Raw genomic sequence first — 11,469 nt, 5'->3', positions numbered from 1 at the left:
TTCCCAGTGATCCTCCATGATTATGTATTGTAAGTTGCACACATTAGATATTGAGATCAGTGCATTGCATATTAGTACTATTTCACACAACAGTTTTTACCACTAGACATTGAACATCTCTGCTGAGAAATAAAATATAGCAAAATAAAAAAATACCCAAAGCTACGTTCAGTATAAAAGATAAACCTCTACTGCAAACTTTGCAATATTATGGTATATGCATTGAAGAAGGAACATTTGAGTACACTCCAACGATTTCTCAAAATTCAAAAATATATTTCCAAGATGAATGCGACCGTTACAAAATTTTATTTCCTTGCACATTTCGCTGGTTGTTGATTAAAATTTTCTCTTGACGTATTTTCTCATCTTTGAATGCCGCGGCATTTAGTTTGCGCTCAACACGCCGCTCTCGCCGGAACTCTTTCAGCTGAAACAAAAACAAGTTATATTCAATCTATACATCTTTGAAATATGGCTTCTGTTTCTTTTTATCCAATGCATGCCAGAACTGCTTAAACGTTTATTTTTGCAGCATAATTCATTGAAATTACTAAATAATCTAGGAAAAGAAAAAACCGACGTCACAAAATCTTATCTTTAAATGAGTTCATTTCAGAATTGAAGAAGCTTGTTCTTCAAGTATCTCAAAACTATCTCATAAAAAAATAAATCTTGTATAATTCCAGTAAAAAAACAGAGTAATTTTACATTTTATTTGCTCTAGGAATTTTTTTCTCTCATTAATGGCATTCTTTTATTTTCTTCACATTATGCTCTGATCTTAATCCTCCTCTCAAAACATTCCATAATTTTCTTGTATTTAATCAAATATTATGGAAACAAAAGAAACATTTTTCGAAAGTTTTCGTTAAAAAAAATGATAAATTCTTCCAAATTAGTTTTTATCGAATTTCTGGACACAATTCTGAAAGAAGAAATTTCTTATGACTCCAATAAGATGGTGTATTTTTCGACCTACGAAAATCCGCTATACTCCACTTCTGACCTACGACAAATCCGTTATACTACACATCCGACCTACTAGCACGTTGTTTTACAATTGCTATATGGACTTGTGGCCACAGCGCTCACCTGCTAGCCTGTCCTAACCTAACCCTCAAATTATACAAAAATAAACAGCTGGGATAGGTCCGTTATTGCAGAAGGACGGAAAGTTAGTAGGTCAGAAGTTCAGTAGGGAAGATGTTGCGTACAGACGATGTAAAATTACTCTCCAATTAATTAAATAAAACGAGTGACGACATGAAATATAGATTAAAACGCCGGGAAATAACTAACGTTTTCTAAAATTCTACAATAATCAATTGCCGAAGAATTGTTATGAGTATTTAAGATTTCGCTCACTCCATAAAATCTTGGAATTCCACCAAAAATAAATCAGATAAATCATCAACAGAAACCTGAACTTGTTAATTTTTAATAAGATTATTTTTTTTTTTAAATGAAGGTTCAAAATAAAACAACAATATTTTGTATTCTCCCTTTTATGTTGTTTAGAATTTCAATTTGAAATATTCATTTTCTCTGGTTTGATGAAACCCTTTTTCTTTCATATTTTTCCCAATTTGATTTGATTTTCAAATCTCATTTAAACTTAATTAAAACTAGTGGAAGTTTCTCTACTTCAACAGGAAAATTAATCCAAATATTAATTAAGATAAAAAATAAAAATCTTGTGTCAACTTTTATCCCTACCACAATAGTTAAAAAAAGGAATCCTAGAGTAATAAAGAGAAAAAAGACAAAAAGACTTTATTTAATTTTAAAATTAATTTCACTTTTTCTATGGTTTTTTTGCAGTTTTGTGCTATTCCAAATATTTTTTTTTGACATACTTTTCAACATAAAAAAAAATCCTCCCTTACACCCTAACCAATAAAGTTAGAAGTCTAACTTTTGTTTAATCTATCTAACTCAACTCTAAGGAAAAAATTATAGGGGTGGGGGGTGGAAAATGCCCCTCCCCCCACCTATATTTGACAAAAATAGTCCAATCGGGATAGGTTTTATGCAACAAAAAAAGGACAAACTGCAGTAACATATCATGAGGATGCAATAATAACAAGGTGGCATGAAAAATGTGACTTTGTCAAACTATCAAATTTAACTAGTTTAATTATTAATTTTCGTACAAATAATAAAATGATAACGGTTTAATTATAATTGTTTGTATATTTCTAGGTCTAAACACTCGAGAAATAGCTTACCGCGGTCTTTCTAGCTCTTTTTTCCTCAGGCGTTTCATGCTTGTTCCGTATAGATAATACTGACACTCTAAAATACAAGTTCCGTATAGATAATACTGACACTCTAAAATACAAGTTCCGTGTAGATAATACTGACACTCTAAAATACAAGTTCCGTATAGACAATACTGAAACTCTAGAATACAAGTTCCGTATAGATAATACTGACACTCTAGAATACAAGTTCCGTGTAGACAATACTGACACTCTAGAATACAAGTTCCGTATAGATAATACTGACACTCTAAAATACAAGTTCCGTACAGATAATACTGACATTCTAAAATACAAGTTCCGAATAGATAATACTGACACTCGAAAATACAAGTTCCGTATAGACAATACTGACACTCTAAAATACAAGTTCCGTATAGATAATACTGACACTCTAAAAAGTAAGCTTAGATAGTTTTTAAATCACGAAATAAAAAAATACAGGAAATATAATAAAAATTGATATAAAAAAATGGTTAATCCGTAAATGAAACAATTCAATTTGTAAGAAACCTGAATGGCTTTCTTTCGAGCACTCCCTCAGGTTGAGCATTTTTTGTTGTCTACTGGNCCCCCCCCTCCTCCTACCTGCTTGCTACACTCTGTAGATCATCTTCTACAGGCGTTGAAGTCTCTAGATCAAGCTGACGAAGAGCAGCAGCGGTCAGTCCACGCCCCAGGGTATCCTGTAAAATGAACAATTAGTGTCAAAAGGAGACGAAAATATATATCCTTTAAAATCTGCTTAAATTATTAAAGTTTATTTTAAGAAGACTTTCAATTTTAAAATATATCTGATGAATACAGTTCAATTTCATATAGTTCTTTTTTAAGAAATCATTTATATTCTTTTTATACTTTTCCCTTTCCCATTTATCGTTTCCCCTAAACCTCTTAGCAATTTTACAATTTTCCTAAACACTTTCTGTTTTATTTGATCTCATTCAAAAAGTACAAACATAGATATGCAACATTTTCTTTCTTTATTTTACAAAAAAATCTAGGAAAATACAATTCTGAGAATCCTTGAAAGTCTCATATTTGGTTCTGACACATTTCCTAAAGTTAGATTGCGTAAATAAAAGTGTACCTTGGGGAGTCCTGTCTTAGAGGAGAGCTGAATTATATTTCGTCGTTCACTGGACAACATTTCTTTCAAAATATACAAAAACATTTCTTTATTTTTATTTTTCTCTTGGAGTCCTGTCCTATCCTGTCCTTTTATTTTGTTTTCTTAAAATCTATTTGTTGGTATATATTGTGTAGAAGATACTGTTATTACCCTATATAGAATGGAAAATTCAATTAAACGGTTAGAAATGTTACCCCGCGTTCAGAAACTATTCTATATTTATTTATTCCACTAATTTGAAATTTATGTAGCTGTGTTCAATGTTCCAGATTTAATTGTTTTCCATTGAACGTTAAACCTTCAATTTACAGTAATTTCAGGAGCATTGGTTGGAACTCCAGGCAGGGACGGAAATAAGAGGGAAGAGATGAAAAGAGTTCAAAAGTTTTTAACCTCTCCGGGGGTGGTGGGGGGGGGGGTAATGGGATTATTAATACGCCCCCCCTACCATTATCCATATTATTTTTATTTTTTATTTTTTAGCTGCTCCTAATTATTTTTTTAATAGTATCTACATTTTTACGGAAAATGTTTGTGAGGCGGGCACATACTTTAGTGAAGGAGCTGAGAAGAAATAAGAAATGGAATAAAATTAAAGGACATACTATTGAATAGAAACTATGTCAACACAGGGAAATAAAGCTAAGCAAACATTCACCTCCACTCAACTATTCAATTATTCTATTGATATACCGCTCCACTACTGTTCTATTAAATTTTCTACTACTTTAATCTATCCCGCTGGTTAATTTTTTTTAAATGTTAAAACTTTGAAGTATTTGATTGATCTGAAAGATAATGTTCCTGATAAGTTTAGGATGGTTATACAGGTTTGAATACGTTGACAGTATGGATTCACAATCCCATCTTTCTTTAGGGTTTAACTCCTCCAACTTCAGGCAGAATCAATCTCATGGAACTATTCAGCGAGGGAGGGAAGACAAAACTGTGCCCATTTCTCATCCAGACCGCAAATGACGTTAAAAACTCAACGTTATCTTCAAAACCATTAAAAACGCCGGACGGTTATAAAGGTTAGGACTGGCCGAACAGCCGAGTTTATGGCATGGATGATAAATGTGTGGGATATGCCTTCCCTCCCTTATTTAGCCGATGGCATGCAAAGCTGGAATTTTAAACGGACAGAGTTGTTTAAACTCCTCCTCCAAGTGCTTTAACCGCTCCGTTATTGGTCAGAACTTCTAGATCTGACAACAGTCATTAAGTTTGACTATCTTATGTGTTTTTTTTTTACAAAAGAGAGATTAATCAAAATGGCTCATTCCATCACTTTAATAAGAACCTAGAAATAATGTTTCCGTTTTATTCAAACAAATTATTCTTTTTGAAAGATAAATTGTGTGACATCCATTTAAAATTTCTCAGGTAATTTTTCAAGTTTAAAAGTGAAGAGTTAGAAAAGTTTAACAGAACAGAGTTGAATATTTGATTAACGTTTCATCATTCAACATTTATTGCAAGAAACTTTCAAAAGGAAAAAGTACTATTTTATTATTGATTGATTGAATTCCTGAAGTGCAATTAGATCGTCTGCATCCTCGGACTCCTCCTAAAATATTATATAATTAATTCAATTTCGCGTGAATTTTTATCCCGCAATAAGCTCTCAATGACATGATCTTGGGTGAATTTTCTTTTATATTTCGTGGATTTTCATAAAAAAAATCGCACATGTTTATGGGACTTGAATTGAATAAGTTTATGTAACCAACAGTCTTGTTCAATTATTTCGGAAAATATGTTATTTTTATTTTTTTGTTTGTTTTGGATAAAATTCAAGTTTTTTTAATTCATCACCACGAGCAGGATTAAAAACTAATTTTAATCCTAAAGAAAAAAAAAGTAAAAATTCCAACAAAAAAAAACTTGCTCCGCATGATAACACAAGGCAGTTGCATAAATAGATAAATAATACTAAAACACAAAAAAAAAGAAAATTATTCAATCGTAAAAATAAAAATATTTGTTGCATAATTCCAAGAGCAGAATCCGTATTTCTAATATTTTGGCTACCTGGGTCCAGATCTGCTAAAAAAAAAATACGGATTTAAAAAGGCAAATATCAAAACAAAATTTTTTTTTTTTTAATAATTTGGATTGAAAGCATGAATTTTAGGGCATCAGCAACAAGCATTTACCCCAGAAATTTGCTTAGTTTTTTAAAAGAGTGCTAATATACAACTGGCCTCGTGGTTTGAATCCAAATCTGAGATAAGATGATGAGACCAGGGGGCGGAAACGTCATGTGTGTGTGTCTTTACCAAAAGAGTGTGTGTCAGTTTAAAGTACCGAAGGTGTGTACTGTAGGTTTATACAGTACGTAAGAATCTCGGTATTTGTACAGCCTAGGAGAGTACATTTGTTTATTGTTAATTGTTTACTTAGAAATAAGTTTAATATACATGTAATATATTATTTACATATTTAAGTCAACACTGTAAAGCCAAATTTTCATGTAAAGAATATAATTTGATTAAAGTTTACAATAAACTACTCGTTATTCAAGTTTAATTATAATCGACGACATTGTTCTACAATTTCCTTGACTGTAGTCATGTTGTGTGTCTGTATCAGAAGAGTGTTTGTAAGTTTACTGTACTGGTCTGCAAAGCAGTGCGACTGGCTTTCTCTTGCCGGACCAGCGCCATTTCCTTTCCCTATATTCCTGTTCCCTGGATGAGACTAGAATTTTACAAACTGGTCTGAGCTTGAGTAATTGTCTGAAATCCCTTATTCCCACTTTAATCCCACACAACCTAGATTTATCATCTTTCTACAAAAAGTTCTAGTGCAAATGTCGAGCTATGAAGCGTCGTAGGACTATATATAATACATATTAACGTCCGACTTACAGAAGTCTGGCTTAAAAAATTTGTTGTTAATTTTTGTTTTGAAAGCATCGGACTTGACTTGTTTGGAATTACATTCGTCAGGTTAACAAAGTAAGACTTTAAACGTTCAGTTTGAAAAGTTGGACGACATACGTCGCATTGTAAAAAACTAAAAACTTTTTTCATAACAAACATAGTAACATCTTCTCAACAGATTCTGACATAATCTGCATGTGTCGTGACACCTTAGAATATCATATCTCATTCTCCCCCTCCCATACCCCCTGGATGATTAATGAAAAGTTAGAGACAGTAATCCGCTTAAATCTAAGTGGAAAAGTGGAGACATAAAAGATAGATAGATAGTAAGATGGGAATGACTAAAACGTTGGTACAGGATAAATATATGGATAGACAGAAAGTTAGATAGCTAGATAGATAGAACGATAGATAGGAAGTTAGGTAGGAAGATAGATAAATTTAGATAGGCAATTAGAAAGATAGAGTCAGGATAAAACTAGATTGTCTCAGGTCATGAAAAAATATATTAGTTCATCTGTTTGTCTGTGTGTGTTTGTCCGATTAGAACACAGGAACCTCCGGACCGATTTGCCTCAAATTTTGATTGGGGAACTCGGGAATGTTCTAAGCTTGGTTAAGAGATTCAAACTTGAGTGGGTTGACTTTTAAAGCAAAAATGTAGTTTCAAGGTAAAATCGTTCAATTGCGGGTAAACGGCGGGGGTACTACTAGTAACCCGGGCAGCGCTAGGTTCCCAAGCTTGTTTCAAGTTAATTACCTAATTTTAAAATGTTGCTAAAAACAGATGTATAGATGTATTTCTTCCAATTTTCCGTAATTGGTAGTTACAAGTTGCATGAAAACCTATCTCAGGAAAAATAATCCAAGAAAAAAAATAATGACTAAAATTTATGGAAAAGAAGGAAAGTTTAAAAATGTCTCTTTCAGCGCAAAATAAAATGTATTTATAAGGTAGACGCTGACATTCTTAAAATTTCTCTTTCTTCGCAATATTTGTGTAGTAAAATTACAATAAACTTCTGAAAAGTTCAAAATTTGTCAACAATAGAACTTTTAACAATACATTTTGAGAGAGTTAGATTCTGATCAAAATTGCGGAATACCAATTCAACTTTCAATCTTAAAGAGACTGTTAACGTCAAATATTAACCTTAAGGAGACAGTTAACGTCAAATATTAACCTTAAAGAGACTGTTAACTTCAAATATTAACCTTAAAGAGACTGTTAACGTCAAATATTAACCTTAAAGAGACTGTTAGCTTCAAATATTAACCTTAAAGAGACGGTTAACTTCAAATATTAACCTTAAAGAGGCTGTTAACTTCAAATATTACCCTTAAAGAGACTGTTAGCTTCAAATATTAAAATTAAAGAGACTGGTAGCTTCAAATATTAACCTTAAAGAGATTGTTAACTTCAAATATTAAAATCAAAGAAACTGTTAGCTTCAAATATTAACCTTAAAGGGACTGTTAACTTCAAATATTAACCTTAAAGAGACTGTTACAGTCAAATATTTACCTTAAAGAGGCTGTTTACGTCAAATATTAAACTTAAAGAGATGTTAACGTCAAATATTAACCTTAAAGAGACTGTTAACTTCAAATATTAAAATTAAAGAGACTGTTAGCTTCAAATATAACCTTAAAGAGACTGTTAACTTCAAATATTAACCTTAAAGAGACTGTTAACTTCAAATATTAACCTTAAAGAGGCTGTTTACGTCAAATATTAACCTGAAAGAGACTGTTAACGTCAAATATTAACCTTAAAGAGACTGTTAACGTCAAATGTTAACCTAAAAAAGACTGTTAACGTCAAATATTAACCTGAAAGAGACTGTTAACGTCAAATATTAACCATAAAGAGACTTTTAACTTCAAAACTTAACCTTAAAGAGACTGTTAACGTCAAATATTAACCATAAAGAGACTGTTAACTTCAAATATTAACCTTAAAGAGGCTAATTACGTAATTTCAAGTATCCTTAGTTTTAATATGATTTATTTACGAAGAAAATTGTTAGAATTTGACATTTGTCAGAAAGAAAAATTTCCCCATTGCGCCAATAAGGGTTAAAATGGGGTGTCACTAACCTAAATCATGCTAAATTATATATGAAAAACCATAATATATTACTAAATTAATAGTCCTTATTGTTAAAAGACGAATGTTGTTCTCTTGGACCCCCCCCCCTCTCTGATAAGATAAATCTATCGTGAATACACTATTTTAGCTGAGATTAAGCTAAATTAGATAGTCTACGTTGGTGGATCTTATTTAATTAGAAATTACCAAATCTGTTACCTGAAGGGTAATCAACCTTCTCATTGCTTCTTTCTCTCTTTGTATATTCTGCCTTTCTGTTCTTCTATACTCCTCAGTCTCATTCAACAGCTGTTCCATCCTCTCCCCTTCTCCATCTACTCCTCCTTCTATATCTTCTCCTTCCAGGGCACCCTCATCCAGCTCACCATACTGGTCCATAAACCTAGATAGTACTGGTCCATAACCATAGATAATACTGGTCCATAAACCTGGATAATACTGGTCAATAAACCTGGATAATACTGGTCCATAAACCTAGATAATACTGGTTCATAAACCTGGAAAATACTGGTCCATAACCCTAGATAATACTTGTCCATAAACCTAGATAATTCTGTTCCATAAACGTAGATAATACTGGTCCATAAACCTAGATAATAATGAACCGTAAACCTAGATAATACTGGTCCATAAACCTGGATAATACTGGTTCATAAACCTGGATAATACTTGTCCATAAACTTAGATAACACTGGTTCATAAACCTGGATAATACTAGTCCATAAACCTAGACAATTCTGTTCCATAAACGTAGATAATACCGATCCATAAAGCTAGAAAATAATGAACCGTAAACCTGGATAATACTGGTTCATAAACCTGGATAATACTTGCCAATAAACCTAGATAATACTTGCCAAAAAACCTAGATAATACTGGTCCATAAACGTAGATAATATTGGTCCATAAACCTGGATAATACTGGTTCATAAACCTAGACAACACTGGTCCAAAAACCTAGATAATACTGATCCGTAAACCTAGATAATACTGGTCAATAAACCTAGATAATACTGATCCATAAACGTAGATAATATTGGTCCATAAATCTAGATAATACTGGTCCATAAACCTAGATAATACTGATCCATAAGCCTAGATAATACTGGTTTATAAATCTGAATAATACTGGTCAATAAACCTAGATAATACTGGTCCATAAACGTAAATAATATTGGTCCATAAATCTGGATATTACTGGGCAATAAACATAGATAAAACGTAGATAATATTGGTCCATAAAACTAGATAATACTGGTCCATATACCTAGATATTAAAAGAAATAACGTTACCGTAATCTTTCATTTTCAAAAAAAAGTCTCAAAAATGAAAAATCACACACAAAATATTTATCATTAATACCCCAGTAATCCCCTTTATATATATATATATGGATATATATATATATATATATATATATATATATATATATATATATATATATATATATATATATATATATATATATATATATATATATATATATATATATATATATATAAACCCCAGTAATCCCCTTTATATTATTCCAGGGTTCACCCCTGTAATCCCTCCTATATATATTTATAAAAGGAGATGAAAGAAGCCTTTCCTTGCTGTCAAAGGAAAACTACAGATTGAACGTATTAAACTTTTTATCCCCAAAATATAAGCTCTAAAACTAATCTTCAAATCTTTTAGACTTCTCTATCTGACAACAAAAGTTTTCCAAAGCCTTGCCTCTCATCAAAAGAATGGGAAATTTTAAATTTTAAATAAAAATTACCACCAGTTGCTTCTAATCCTGTCAATAAAATAATAAACTTTTGAACTCATGCTTTTAATCCTTCTCCAAAAAAAGCTACTTTTCGCGAATTGTTCTGTATAAATTGGTTGATTTCAGAAATAATAAATGCCAACGTTTACTTGCTATATTGTTATATTCCGACCTGGCAAAAAGCCTCCCTTTCTGGGCCACTAAGCTACACAGATTGATATCTATACAGGAAACATTTGAATTCATGGAATAATCCATTATCTTTGTAAAAAGGATTAAATCATAGTTTGCAAAACGATTTAGAAGAATTAATACAAAAAAAAACAATAATATTAAAATCATCCGAAATACTGACCTCTCAAACTTATCGTCTAGAAGGCTTAGTTCTTTATTTCTTCTGATGATAGAACTTGACATACTGTAGTTAGTAAATCTAGTTTTAGTTTCTTCATCATCAAAACCAACCAACTCAGGGACCTAGATTATACTATAGTTAGTTAGTTAGTTAGTAAACCTAGATAATACTATAGTTAGTAAACCTAGATAATACTTCAGTTAGTAATCCTAAATAATACTACATTTAGTAAACCTAGATATTACTATAGTTAGTAAACCTAGATAATTATATATTTAGTAAACCTAGATAATACTATAGTTAGTAAACCTAGATAATACTATGGTTAGTAAACCTAGATAATACTTCAGTTAGTAAAACTAGATAATACTTCAGTTAGTAAACCTAGCTAATTCTATATTTAGTAAACCTAGATAATACTTTAGTTAATAAACCCAAATAATACTATATTTAGTAAACCTAGATAATACTATAGTTAGTAAACCTAGAAAATACTATAGTTAGTAAACCTAGATAATACTATATTTAGTAAACCTACAGGGTTGCCAAAATGTACGGATTGTACGGATTGTTTTTTAACCCTAAAATTGTACGGATTGTACAGATTGTACGGATTTGTTTTCAAATTGTACGGATTGTACGGATTTTTATCCTGGAAAATACACCGTTTTTTAATTTTCACTCATTTCAGCAAATTTTTCATGAAAATAAAAAAAATTCTCGTCAAAATGAAGTTTGTTTAACTTATTTTCTGCATTCTAAATAATATTAGATTGATTAATGTTTCAATTGACAATCAAAATTCATTCAAAATTTTCGAGATATGTCCAAGAAGCGTTTATTTGAGAATATGTTCCTTAAGTACTTATTTGATTGCTTATTCAAGAAGATGTTCCAGTATCCTGTAACCAGTATCCTGTACCCAGTATCCTGTACCCAGTATCCTGTACCCAGTAT

General features: G+C 31.3%; 1 protein-coding gene across 1 annotated transcript; it reads right to left on the bottom strand.

Moving 5' to 3' along the window:
• Positions 1 to 255: 255 nt before the first annotated feature.
• LOC111716719 (protein LTV1 homolog) lies at positions 256 to 10,640 on the bottom strand. Its single transcript, XM_023492194.1, has 8 exons — positions 10,513 to 10,640; positions 8,599 to 8,782; positions 4,928 to 4,966; positions 4,201 to 4,289; positions 3,355 to 3,403; positions 2,853 to 2,950; positions 2,232 to 2,298; positions 256 to 430 (listed from the first exon to the last, which is right to left on the bottom strand). The coding sequence occupies exons 1-8, from the start codon at positions 10,572 to 10,574 to the stop codon at positions 299 to 301; spliced, it is 720 nt and encodes a 239-aa protein (XP_023347962.1). The 5' UTR covers positions 10,575 to 10,640; the 3' UTR covers positions 256 to 298.
• Positions 10,641 to 11,469: the final 829 nt, after the last annotated feature.

This window comes from Eurytemora carolleeae, unplaced genomic scaffold (genome assembly GCF_000591075.1).
Source record: "Eurytemora carolleeae unplaced genomic scaffold, Eaff_2.0 scaffold1960, whole genome shotgun sequence".
Lineage (NCBI taxonomy): Eukaryota > Metazoa > Arthropoda > Copepoda > Calanoida > Temoridae > Eurytemora > Eurytemora carolleeae.
The sequence above is the reverse complement of the archived record's forward strand: the minus strand, read 5'-3'. Positions and strand labels throughout refer to the sequence as shown.

What these genes read in the sequence shown, in the direction of transcription:
- LOC111716719 (XM_023492194.1), bottom strand. Translation starts at nt 10,574, where the DNA reads ATGTCAAGTTCTATCATCAGAAGAAATAAAGAACTAAGCCTTCTAGAC. An exon ending in CTAGACGATAAGTTTGAGAG is followed by an intron (nt 8,783 to 10,512) that starts GTCAGTATTTCG and finishes AGTACTATCTAG; the next exon opens with GTTTATGGACCAGTATGGTG. An exon ending in CTAAGACAGGACTCCCCAAG is followed by an intron (nt 2,951 to 3,354) that starts GTACACTTTTAT and finishes TTCATTTTACAG; the next exon opens with GATACCCTGGGGCGTGGACT.